At 49.6% G+C, this 13,184-nt stretch overlaps 1 protein-coding gene across 8 annotated transcripts in view; it reads left to right on the top strand.

The window, feature by feature from the left end:
- Positions 1-13,184, top strand: part of LOC106592083 (dachshund homolog 2) — a 318,539-nt gene that overhangs the window by 243,652 nt on the left and 61,703 nt on the right. For 4 of the 8 annotated variants that reach the window (XM_082958278.1, XM_082958275.1, XM_082958274.1 and 1 more), the window contains 3 exons: positions 682-854; positions 3,557-3,692; positions 4,354-4,428. In XM_082958278.1, coding sequence (XP_082814404.1) covers positions 682-854; positions 3,557-3,692; positions 4,354-4,428 — 384 coding nt within the window. Of the gene's footprint in view, positions 1-681; positions 855-3,532; positions 3,693-4,353; positions 4,429-13,184 lie in introns of all 8 variants that reach the window. The other 4 variants (XM_082958276.1, XM_082958271.1, XM_082958270.1 and 1 more) reach the window with 1 other exon arrangement.

Here is a 13,184-nt window from a genome sequence, read left to right as displayed (position 1 = left end):
TCGCCATATCCCTCTCTGTCTCTCTCTCTCTTTCTCTCTCCTTCTTTCCCTCTCTTTCTCCCTCACCATCTCTCTCCGTCTCTCACTCTCACTCCCTCTCTCGCTCTTCCTCACCCTCCTTCTCTCTCTCTCTCACCCTCCCTCTCTCTCTCCCTCTCTTTCTCCCTCACCATCTCTCCCTCTGTCAATCTCTCTCTCTCTTCCTCACCCTCCCCTCTCTCTCTCTCTCTCTCTCTCACCCTCCCTCTCTCTCTCTCCCTCCCTCCCTCACCCTCACCCTCTCACTCCCTGTCTCTCTGTCTCTCCCTCCCTCCCTCACCCTCCCGCTCTCTCTCTCTCTCTCTCTCTCTCTCTCTCTATCCCTATCTCTCTCACTCTCTCTCTCTCTTTCTCCCTCCCCCTTCTTCTCCCTCTCTCTCACCCTCCCCCTCTCTCTCTCTCACTCTTTTTCTCCCTCACCATCTCTCTTCCTCTCTCCCTCTCTCTCTCTCTCTCTCTCTCTTCCTCACCCTCCTCTCTCCCTCACCCTCTTGCTCTCGCTCTCTCTCTCTGTCTCTCTCCCTCACCCTCCCTCTCTCTCTGTCTCTCTCTCCCTCCCTCACCCTCCCTCTCTCTCTTTCCCTCTCTCTCTCTCTGACTCACCCTCTCTCCCTCATTCCCTCTCACTCTTTCTGTCTGCAGGACTGGACCTACCCTTCATGATGATGCCCCACCCCCTGCTGCCCGTCGGCCTGCCTCCTGCGTCTGTTGCCATGGCAATGAACCAGATGAACCACCTGAACACCATTGCCAACATGGCCGCCGCAGCTCAGATGCACAGCCCCTTATCCAGAGGAGGAGCGTCTGTCATCAAGGTAAGAAAAAGGACTCATGTTCACAGACGTTCATCTTTTAGAGATATTCTCATTGTTTTGCGAGGCCGCTGTAGCAATTCACCCAACACTCTGAATACAAAGACTGTCACATTACCTGTAGGCTTTAAGCCATATACCTATGGTTTATTCCTCATTCATACCACCCATCTGTGAATGTATTTCAACAATGCTCACTACACCACTAGTGCTATTATAACAGAGTGTACAGATGTGACTTTCATCCCCCTTAAAATGGATGTTAAGCTGTGGCTATCATATTAGCAATGTTGAAGAGGGCTAGAATTCAGCTCTAGAGACTAGTAATGAGTATAATTCCACATAGAAAAGTATGTTAATATCGACATTAGATTCTTTCCTTCCATCTCCCCACGAGGCCAGAACAGAGAGGATGGGTAGACGTTTCCTACCAAGGGGGTTGGCAGACTGCTAGGGTAGTGTTGCTAGGGTAGTGTTTGTCACTGAGACTCACGGCTCATGTCGGAGACAGCCAGGGGCTTACCGTACAGCCAGGGGAAATAGCATTTACACAAATACACACAGAGAGACCAACACCCAGAGAGACAGACACACAGAGAGACCGACACCCAGAGAGACCGACACACAGAGAGACAGACACACAGAGAGACCGACACCCAGAGAGACCGACACACAGAGAGACCGAGACCCAGAGAGACAGACACACAGAGAGACAGACACCCAGAGAGACAGACACCCAGAGAAACAGACAGAGAGACAGACACCCAGAGAGACCGACACCCAGAGAGACAAACACCCAGAGAGACAGACACCCAGAGAGACAGACACCCAGAGAGACAGACACCCAGAGAGACCGACACCCAGAGAGACCGACACCCAGAGAGACAAACACCCAGAGAGACAGACACCCAGAGAGACAGACACCCAGAGAGACAGACACCCAGAGAGACCGACACCCAGAGAGACCGACACCCAGAGAGACCGACACACAGAGAGACCGACACCCAGAGAGACAGACACCCAGAGAGACAGACACCCAGAGAGACACACAGAGAGACAGACACCCAGAGAGACAGACACCCAGAGAGACAGACACCCAGGGAGACACACAGAGAGACAGACACCAAGAGAGACAGACGCCCAGAGAGACAGACGCCCAGAGAGACAGACACCCAGAGATACAGACGTCTAGAGAGACAGACACCCAGAGAGACAGAGACCCAGACAGGCAGACACCCAGAGAGACAGACACCCAGAGAAACAGACACCCAGAGACAGACGCCCAGAGAGACAGACGCCCAGAGAGACAGACGCCCAGAGAGACCGACACACAGAGAGACAGACACCCAGAGAGACAGACACCCAGAGAGACAGACACCCAGAGAGACAGACACACAGAGAGACCGACACCCAGAGAGACCGACACCCAGAGAGACAGACACCCAGAGAGACAGACACCCAGAGAGACAGACACCCAGAGAGACCGACACCCAGAGAGACCGACACCCAGAGAGACAGACACCCAGAGAGACAGACACCCAGAGAGACAGACACCCAGAGAGACCGACACCCAGAGAGACCGACACCCAGAGAGACCGACACCCAGAGAGACCGACACCCAGAGAGACCGACACCCAGAGAGACAGACACCCAGAGAGACCGACACCCAGAGAGACAGACACCCAGAGAGACCGACACCCAGAGAGACCGACACCCAGAGAGACTGACACCCAGAAAGACAGACACCCAGACAGACAGACAGTACACATATTTTCTTAAATATTTTTAATATCCTACTGCTTTGCTATTCCAGCATCAGCTTGATCGATTAAGTGAATTAATTTCTACATAAATGTAGTATATTTGTTTTCAATCAGACACTAACACAGACTATTCAACTCACTTCTCAGACACAGCACCCTTCCTCTAGTGACCTGCTCCAGAGGGGCATGTATGTTGTCCATTTTTTGTGTCCTGCCCACAGAGTCCTAGTTTTCTGGGGGGGGGGGGGGCTAGGGCAGGCCATAGATCGCCTCTATTTAAATAGTACCACCCGGATTGCAGATGGCAGAGGGAGATTGCAGCGTCTGGTGCTGTTTACTTTTCCAGCATCCCCCTCACCCCGGCCTGTTTGCCTTACCCTACATAGATATCAGAGGAGAGGAGAGGAGAGTGGGAAGAGGGGACAGGAGAGAGGAGAGAGGGGAGAGGTAAGGAGAGAGGGGAGAGGAGAAGAGGGAAGGAGAGAAGGAAGAGGAGAGAGGTAAGGAGAGAGGGGAGAGGATGGGAGGAGAGAGGGGAGAGGAGAGGAGAGAGGGGAGAGGAGAGGATGGGAGGAGAGAGGGAAGAGGGAAGAGGAGAGGGGAGAGGAGTGGATGGGAGGAGAGAGGGAAGAGGAGAGGAGAGGAGAGTGGAGAGAGGGGAGAAGAGAGGAGAGGAGAGAGGAAAGGAGAGAGGGGAGAAGAGAGGAGAGAAGGGAGAGAAGAGGGGAGGAGAGAGGGCTTAATCTCCATTTGGATTGTCTGACATTAGGAGTGTTAGGGACGAAAGACCAGCAGATGTGAGGTGTCCACATGTGTTATAGCTAGCTATGTGTGTATTTGTTTATAAATGTGTGTGTGTGTGTGTTTATAAATGTGTGTGTATGTGTGTGTGACTCTACTGAATTAACTCTTTATCAGTCTGACCCTCGGTCTCTGTGGCAGGAGTGTGTCCAGGACAGCCCTTCTCCAGCCCCCTCCATGGAGGAAGGTCTTCGCCCGGGCTCCCAGCCCTCCTCACACCCCAGCAGCAGTGCCTCCAGCTCCCCCGCCCCGCACCAACACACCCCCGACCGCTTGGGTGAGACACAAGCATATCTTTCTTTCTCCAGTCTCTCTGCCTCTCCTCCTCTCTATATCTCTCTGTGTCTCTCTGTATGCCTGTCTCTCTGTCTCTCTGCCTCTCCTCCTCTCTATATCTCTCTGTGTCTCTCTGTATGCCTGTCTCTCTGTCTCTGCCTCTCCTCCTCTCTATATCTCTCTGTGTCTCTCTGTATGCCTGTCTCTCTGCCTCTCCTCCTCTCTATATCTCTCTGTGTCTCTCTGTATGCCTGTCTCTCTGTCTCTCTGCCTCTCCTCCTCTCTATATCTCTCTGTGTCTCTCTGTATGCCTGTCTTTCTGCCTCTCCTCCTCTCTATATCTTTCTGTGTCTCTCTGTATGCCTGTCTCTCTGTCTCTCTGCCTCTCCTCCTCTCTATATCTCTCTGTGTCTCTCGGTATGCCTGTCTCTCTCTCTCTCTCTCTCTCTCTCTCTCACTTTCCCTCTCTCTCTCTCTCGCTCTCTCTCTCTCCCTCTCTCTCTCTCTCTCTCTCACTTTCCCTCTCTCTCTCTTCTCTCTCTCTCACTCTCCCACATTCTCTCTAGACCGTTGTTTGTAAATAAATAAACTGTATAAACAGGCCAAGACGGACATCTGCATATAAACATGTTGTTCACTGACTTCACTGTTTGTTTGTGTAGTGATGAATCCTGTTGATGGAGACCTTGGGGACAGAGAGGCTGGAATCAACATGAAAAACATGTTCAAAGAGAAAGGTATGTGTATGCTTGTTTGTGTGTGTGTGTGTGTGTGTGTGTGTGTGTGTGTGTGTGTGTGTGTGTGTGTGTGTGTGTGTGTGTGTGTGTGTGTGTGTGTGTGTGTGTGTGTGTGTGTGTGTGTGTGTGTGTGTGTGTGTGTGTGTGTGTGTGTGTGTGTGAGAGAAAGAAAGAAAGAAAGAGAGAAAAACAGAGCATATTGTTAAGGAGTGTAGTAAAGCCCTCCTTGTTATCGTGGTTAGTGTCGCCAGGCTTGATAAAGCCCTCCCTGTTATCGTGGTTAGTGTTACCAGGTTTGATAAAGCCCTCCCTGTTATCGTGGTTAGTGTTACCAGGCTTGATAAAGCCCTCCCTGTTATCGTGGTTAGTGTTACCAGGTTTGATAAAGCCCTCCTTGTTATCGTGGTTAGTGTCGCCAGGCTTGATAAAGCCCTCCCTGTTATCGTGGTTAGTGTTACCAGGTTTGATAAAGCCCTCCCTGTTATCGTGGTTAGTGTTACCAGGTTTGATAAAGCCCTCCCTGTTATCGTGGTTAGTGTTACCAGGCTTGATAAAGCCCTCCCTGTTATCGTGGTTAGTGTTACCAGGCTTGATAAAGCCCTCCCTGTTATCGTGGTTAGTGTTACCAGGCTTGATAAAGCCCTCCTTGTTATCGTGGTTAGTGTTACCAGGCTTGATAAAGCCCTCCCTGTTATCGTGGTTAGTGTTACCAGGTTTGATAAAGCCCTCCCTGTTATCGTGGTTAGTGTTACCAGGCTTGATAAAGCCCTCCCTGTTATCGTGGTTAGTGTTACCAGGCTTGATAAAGCCCTCCCTGTTATCGTGGTTAGTGAATCTGATAGTCTGATGAGAAACAAGGATCTAAATCCACATAGAGAGAATCAATGTGTTGTCTGGACAACACAACCCAGCGTGTCGCTGAGACTTACTTGGGTCAGAATGACGGTCACACTCAGCCGGTGGCAGCGTGCGGAGCGCCATGGGAACATCAAGGACCAGGGTTAAGTAGTGTCTAGATGCAGTGCCCAGCACCATGGTTACTGTGGTCATTACACATTACACAGCCAAGTCGAGATGTGTCTTCCTACCGGACCATTCATCTGAATCACAGCATTTTACTAGTTGTCCCCCAACTACCCGCTCCTTTGTTATGCAACAAGTTCCTATTATTAGTAACGTGGCACAGTAACCCCCAAGCATCCATCTCTATCAGGGGGAATTAGGCTGGAGGGAGGCCCAGGTAGGAACCTCGGAGGGGGGCTGGCTAACAGGGGGAGAGTGATCTCCTGTGAGTTCAGGCCAAAAGAGGCCTGTGTGTGTGTGTGTGTGTGTGTGTGTGTGTGTGTGTGTGTGTGTGTGTGTGTGTGTGTGTGTGTGTGTGTGTGTGTGTGTGTGTGTGTGTGTGTGTGTGTGTGTGTGTTCGTGTGTTCGTGTGTGCGTGTGTGCGCGCGTGCGTGTGTGTGCGTGTAGGGGCTGTGGTTTCTGTGTGCATGTTTGATACAAACAGGATGTGTCTTACACTAAATACATGTGTCAAAGACATTCCCCTGAGAGCCTCTTTGGGGGTGAGCTCCTGTTCTGTATTTAGTCTCTGTAACAGTACTGTGGATGAACACAGTGTTACCGTCATTTCCTGATCACTGTGAAAGCATCCCTGTTCTGTATTTAGTCTCTGTAACAGTACTGTGGATGAACACAGTGTTACCGTCATTTCCTGATCACTGTGAAAGCATCCCTGTTCTGTATTTAGTCTCTGTAACAGTACTGTGGATGAACACAGTGTTACCGTCATTTCCTGATCACTGTGAAAGCATCCCTGTTCTGTATTTAGTCTCTGTAACAGTACTGTGGATGAACACAGTGTTACCGTCATTTCCTGATCACTGTGAAAGCATCCCTGTTCTGTATTTAGTCTCTGTAACAGTACTGTGGATGAACACAGTGTTACCGTCATTTCCTGATCACTGTGAAAGCATCCCTGTTCTGTATTTAGTCTCTGTAACAGTACTGTGGATGAACACAGTGTTACCGTCATTTCCTGATCACTGTGAAAGCATCCCTGTTCTGTATTTAGTCTCTGTAACAGTACTGTGGATGAACACAGTGTTACCGTCATTTCCTGATCACTGTGAAAGCATCCCAGCTACATCAGTAACAGAGGCCACCTTCACAAGCACATCCAGACGAGCTCATTATGGAAATGTACACCCATTCTTCGTCTCATTGGAACCACTCTCTATCAGCGTCATGGACAGTCCGTCTTAATTAATCACTTAATTAGGGCCTTAATTGAACATCTACGAAGCGCTTATTTACTAGACTGGGAGTGAAGTGCTTGTGGTTAGGGTGTGAGTCTCAGCGGCCCGACGCATGCAAACACACACACACACACACACACACACACACACACACACACACACACACACACACACACACACACACACACACACACACACACACACACACACACACACACACACACACACACACAAACGTTGTATCACGGGCCAACACAGGGTGTGTGTCAGCATGTATCAGTGTGTGTTTGCATGTTTGCGTGGCTGTGTGTGTGTGTGTGTGTGTGTGTGTGTGTGTGTGTGTGTGTGTGTGTGTGTGTGTGTGTGTGTGTGTGTGTGTGTGTGTGTGTGTGTGTGTGTGTGTGTGTGTGTGTGTGTGTGTGTGTGTGTGACAGTTTGTGTGCCTGCTGCTGTACTGTGGGTCTGGGAACCGGCAGATGGAAAGATCTAATGCACAGCACACACTACCGCCTTGAGACAGAGAAAAGATACCCCCGGGCACCTTTAAAGAAATTCAGCCGCACCTGGCCTGTGAGCATATTTTATTAATGTGTCTGGAATATAATCCACCCCAAACACCCCCATTATCCTCCTCCCCCTACTCCTCCCCCTCCCCCTACTCCTCCCCCTCCTTTTCCTCCTCCTCCCCCTCCTTTTACTCCTCCTCCCCCTCCTCCTCACCCCACTGTTATTGTTTGGTTGAGAGCCGGCCTGTGATTTTCCAAAGGGGGGAGAAGAGAAAGAAGGAAGAAGAAAAGAGAGAAGAACTTGTAATATCTGTGGATGTAGGTCTGTGACAGACAGAGGGGCTCCGGGATCAGGCAGGGAGACACACTCTCTCTCTCTCTCCCTCCCTCCCTCTTTCCATCTCTCTCTCTTGCTATCTCTTGCACTTTCTGTCTTGCTCTCTTTCTCCTTCTCTGTCTCTCTCTTGCTCTCTCTGTCTCTCTGTCTCTCTCTCTCCTTCTCACTCAGTGCAGGCTGAGAGTGTTTTGTAGTTAAGAGGGTGTGAAAGGGCTCTGTCACTTATTTTCTTGATTCTCTCCTGGGTGTTTTCTTTCCATTTTTGGAGGGTTAACGCACTGTTAGTTTAGCAGTACCCACTTTTTTTTCAAAGTTAGGGACGAAGAGGACATAGTTTTACTTTCCTGGGGTTTTGAATGGTGTGGTGTGCGCGATGAATACATTTGGTGGGTAGGCTGATTGCTAGTGGAATATGTGCTGGTATGCTGGTGCCGATTTCTACTCTTTCAACTCCTTCAACTAGGGTGGCGAATCTGCCTCCGTTTATTACGGATGATCATATCCGGAAAGAGCTGAGTCGGTTTGGTAGGCTTGCTAACGGTTTTCGTATACTGTCAGCAGGTTTTCAGGCAGATGCCGTTAAGCATGTAGTTTCGTTCTGGAGGCAAGTGTTCATGTTTCTGAATAACAATGAGCAACAGTTAAATGTGCATTTTAAAGTGAGGCATGGGGAGGGGCTCTATGCAGGGTTTTCCAGCACAGACAGTCTACGGTGTTTTGAGTGTGGGGATTTGGGTCATAAGAACTTTACGTGCCCACATAAAGGCCATAGACAAGGTGAGGTTACCAGCACCAGTGGGGGAAATCAAGGTCAACAAGCAGGTGGCCATGAGACGCAGGCAGCTGAGACTGGGCCTAGTCATGCTATGGATGGTGGTGTAGATGAGGCTGGGTCTAGTCATGCTATGGATGGTGGTGTAGCTGAGGCTGGGTCTAGTCATGCTATGGATGGTGGTGTAGCTGAGGCTGGGTCTAGTCATGCTATAGATGGTGGTGTAGCGGAGGCTGGGTCTAGTCATGCTATGGATGGTGCTGTAACTGAGGCTGGGTCTAGTCAGGTTATGGATGGTGGTGTAGATGAGGCTGGGTCTAGTCATGCTCTGGATGGTGGTGTAGCTGAGGCTGGGTCTAGTCATGCTATAGATGGTGGTGTAGCTGAGGCTGGGTCTAGTCAGGCTATGGATGGTGGTGTAGCTGAGGCTGGGTCTAGTCAGGTTATAGATGGTGGTGTAGCTGAGCCTGGGTTGAGTCATGCTATGGATGGTGGTGTAGATGAGGCTGGGTCTAGTCATGCTATAGATGGTGGTGTAGCAGAGGCTGGGTCTAGTCAGGCTATGGATGGTGGTGTAGATGAGGCTGGGTCTGGTCATGCTATAGATGGTGCTGTAACTGAGGCTGGGTCTTGTCATGCTATAGATGGTGGTGTAGATGAGGCTGGGTCTAGTCATGCTATGGATGGTGGTGTGGCAGAGGCTGGGTCTAGTCATGCTACAGATGGTGGTGTAGATGAGGCTGGGTCTAGTCAGGTTATGGATGGTGGTGTAGCTGAGGCTGGGTCTAGTCATGCTATAGATGGTGGTGTAGATGAGGCTGGGTCTAGTCATGCTATGGATGGTGGTGTAGCTGAGGCTGGGTCTAGTTATGCAATGGATGGTGGTGTAGCAGAGGCTGGGTCTAGTCATGCTATGGATGGTGGTGTAGCTGAGGCTGGGTCTAGTCAGGCTATGGATGGTGGTGTAGATGAGGCTGGGTCTAGTCATGCTATGGATGGTGGTGTAGATGAGACTGGGTCTAGTCATGCTATGGATGGTGGTGTAGATGAGGCTGGGTCTAGTCAGGCTATGGATGGTGGTGTAGATGAGGCTGGGTCTAGTCAGGTTATGGATGGTGGTGTAGATGAGGCTGGGTCTAGTCAGGTTATATATGGTGGTGTAGCTGAGCCTGGGTCGAGTCATGCTATGGATGGTGTTGTAGATGAGGCTGGGTCTAGTCAGGCTATGGATGGTGGTGTAGATGAGGCTGGGTCTAGTCAGGTTATGGATGGTGGTGTAGATGAGGCTGGGTCTAGTTATGCTATGGATGGTGGTGTAGCTGAGGCTGGGTCTAGTCATGCTATAGATGGTGGTGTAGCTGAGGCTGGGTCTAGTCATGCTATGGATGGTGGTGTAGATGAGGCTGGGTCTAGTCAGGTTATAGATGGTGGTGTAGCTGAGCCTGGGTCGAGTCATGCTATGGATGGTGGTGTAGATGAGGCTGGGTATAGTCATGCTATAGAGGGTGGTGTAGATGTGGCTGGGTCTAGTCAGGCTATGGATGGTGGTGTAGCTGAGGCTGGGTCTTGTCATGCTATGGATGGTGGTGTAGATGAGGCTGGGTCTGGTCATGCTATAGATGGTGCTGTAACTGAGGCTGGGTCTTGTCATGCTATAGATGGTGGTGTAGCTGAGGCTGGGTCTAGTCATGCTATAGATGGTGGTGTAGCTGAGGCTGGGTCTAGTCAGGCTATGGATGGTGGTGTGGCAGAGGCTGGGTCTAGTCATGCTACAGATGGTGCTGTAACTGAGGCTGGGTCTTGTCATGCTATGGATGGGGGTGTAGCTGAGGCTGGGTCTAGTCATGCTATGGATGGGGGTGTAGCTGAGGCTGGGTCTAGTCATGCTATGGATGGTGGTGTAGATGAGGCTGGGTCTAGTCATGCTATGGATGGTGGTGTAGCTGAGGCTGGGTCTAGTTATGCTATGGATGGTGGTGTAGCAGAGGCTGGGTCTAGTCATGCTATGGATGGTGGTGTAGCTGAGGCTGGGTCTAGTCATGCTATGGATGGTGGTGTAGATGAGGCTGGGTCTAGTCAGGTTATGGATGGTGGTGTAGATGAGGCTGGGTCTAGTTATGCTATGGATGGTGGTGTAGATGAGGCTGGGTCTAGTCAGGTTATGGATGGTGGTGTAGATGAGGCTGGGTCTAGTTATGCTATGGATGGTGGTGTAGCTGAGGCTGGGTCTCGTCATGCTACAGATGGTGGTGTAGATGAGGCTGGGTCTAGTTATGCTATGGATGGTGGTGTAGATGAGGCTGGGTCTAGTCAGGCTATGGATGGTGGTGTAGCTGAGGCTGGGTCTTGTCATGCTATGGATGGTGGTGTAGCTGAGGCTGGGTCTAGTCAGGTTATGGATGGTGGTGTAGATGAGGCTGGGTCTAGTTATGCTATGGATGGTGGTGTAGCTGAGGCTGGATCTAGTCATGCTATGGATGGTGGTGTGGCAGAGGCTGGGTCTAGTCATGCTATGGATGGTGGTGTAGCTGAGGCTGGGTCTAGTCATGCTATGGATGGTGGTGTGGCAGAGGCTGGGTCTAGTCATGCTATGGATGGTGGTGTAGCTGAGGCTGGGCCTAGTCATGCTATGGATGGTGGTGTAGCTGAGGCTGGGTCTAGTCATGCTATAGATGGTGGTGTAGCTGAGGCTGGGTCTAGTCAGGTTATGGATGGTGGTGTAGATGAGGCTGGGTCTAGTCATGCTATGGATGGTGGTGTAGCTGAGGCTGGGTCTAGTCATGCTATAGATGGTGGTGTAGCTGAGGCTGGGCCTAGTCAGGTTATGCTAGTGGATGAGCAGAGTATAGTGGGGAAGGGCAAGTGGCTAGGGGTGGTGGAGGAGGGTGTCAAGAGGGAAAGGAAAAAGGGGAAAGGAGGTGGGAGGGGAGAAGCTGGTGTGGTCAAAGGCACTAAGGAACCTTTCCCTTTTGCTGGGGGGGTAGGCCCCGACTAGCGAGAAAGGGCAGGTAGTCAGGATGGGAGATGGAGATGAGGAGGAAGGTGAGTCTGAGGAAGAGGGCGATGAGGAGGCTTTCTTTTCAGACTCTTCCTCAATGGGTTCAGAGCTGACAGCCAGTCAGGCAGAGGAGTCAAAGTAAATGGTGAGGGAACTGTCAAGGTTCCTGAATGAGACTAAAAGGAAAAAGGTTCATCTTGAAGCTTATTTTGCGATCCGGGAAAGTTTGTAAGATCAGTACAACATGCTATGAAAAATGAGTGGCATGGTGTCCTCTCACCCAGGAAACATTTTAGGTTGAGGAAGTGGGTCACAACCGTGCGTAACGGTCTACCTTCAGATGCTGAGTAGTTTTTATGTGGAACTGGGGCTTTTTGAGCTTTGCTATTGGTCTCTTTCTTTGCTGGCTTTTCTCCCACTTCTTATGGAGACTCTTCGCGTTAGACTCGCTTAAAACTTTTTAGGGCTAGGCGTCCCATCAGCGGGAAACCTGTCGACAACATCCAGTGAAATTGGAGGGCGCGCAATTCAAATAACTAATCATAATATTAAACATTTATGAACATACAAGTATCTTATATCGGTTAAAAGCTTAAATTATTGTTAATCTAACCGCATTGTCCGATTTACAATAGGCGTTTACAGCGAAAGCATACCATGTGATTGTTTGAGGACGGCGCCCCACATCAACATATTTTTCAACCAGCACAGGCTTCAGAAAATCACAAATAGCGATTAAATAATCACTTACTTTTTGAAAATCTTCATCTGTTTGCAATCCCAAGGGTCCCAGCTACAACATTCATGGTCGTTTTGTTAGATAAAATCCTTCTTTATATCCCAAAAGGTCTGTTTAGTTGGCGCCATCGATTTCAGTAATCCACTCGTTCAACATGCAGACAAAGGAATCCAAGTCAAACTACGTTTAATCCTCAGGTACCCTAAAATGTAATTAAACTATAATATTTCATACGGAAGGAAGTATGTTCAATAGAAAAGTAAAATTAGCAAGTGTGTGTCCTCTTCGTCGCGTGCCCTCAAACTGATTTCCAACTGTGACTCCCGGTACCAAAACTCAAAATTCTTCGTTTTGGAAGAAACAAGCCTGAAACCTTGAACAAAGACTGTTGACATCTAGTGGAAGCCATAGGAATTGCAGTCTGGGAGCTGGAATTGCATAGGACCCATAGCTTTCCATTGAAAGAGCATGGGATCTCAAAAAAATATATTCCGGTTGGTTTTTCTTTGGATTTTCGGCTACCATATCAATTGTGTTATAGTCTCATACATTATTTTAACATTTCTACAAACTTCAAAGCGTTTTATTTCCTATGATACCAATTCTATGCATATTCTGTCTTCTGGGCCTGAGTAACAGGCAGTTTACTTTGGGCACGTCAGTCAGGTGGAAATTGAGAAAAAAGGACCCTAGCCTATAAATGGCACCAGAGATGCGAGAAAGAGGAGTCTTTTGGGTGAATATGTAAAACAAAAGAAAGTACTTGTTTCTGCAGGAGATGTGATGTATGAAGTTGTTTGGGGGCTCTGGAGGAAGGGGGCAAGTGTGCTGAGCCATGGAACAAATGTTAGTGCAGGGGTGGCAGTCCTTTTTGCACCAGGTCTGGCCGTAAAAATTGGCTCCTCAAAGGAGGTGTGTAAACTGCTTGTAGTAAAAGCAGAAATTAACAACAGGGGTTTTGCCCTTATAAATGTGCATGTGCCTAACACAGGGAGAGAGGTGTCTTAGACAGGAACTCTCACAGGTAGCGCCTGAGGAGACGCTGGTGGTCGGCGGAGACTGGAACTGAACGATGGATTTTACGAAAGATATAAATGGGGAGGAGCCTCATTCAGGCTCAGTGGAGGTGTTAAGAGACATCATTAG

Source organism: Salmo salar, chromosome 11, assembly GCF_965601325.2.
Source record: "Salmo salar chromosome 11, fSalSal1, whole genome shotgun sequence".
Lineage (NCBI taxonomy): Eukaryota > Metazoa > Chordata > Actinopteri > Salmoniformes > Salmonidae > Salmo > Salmo salar.
The sequence above is the reverse complement of the archived record's forward strand: the minus strand, read 5'-3'. Positions and strand labels throughout refer to the sequence as shown.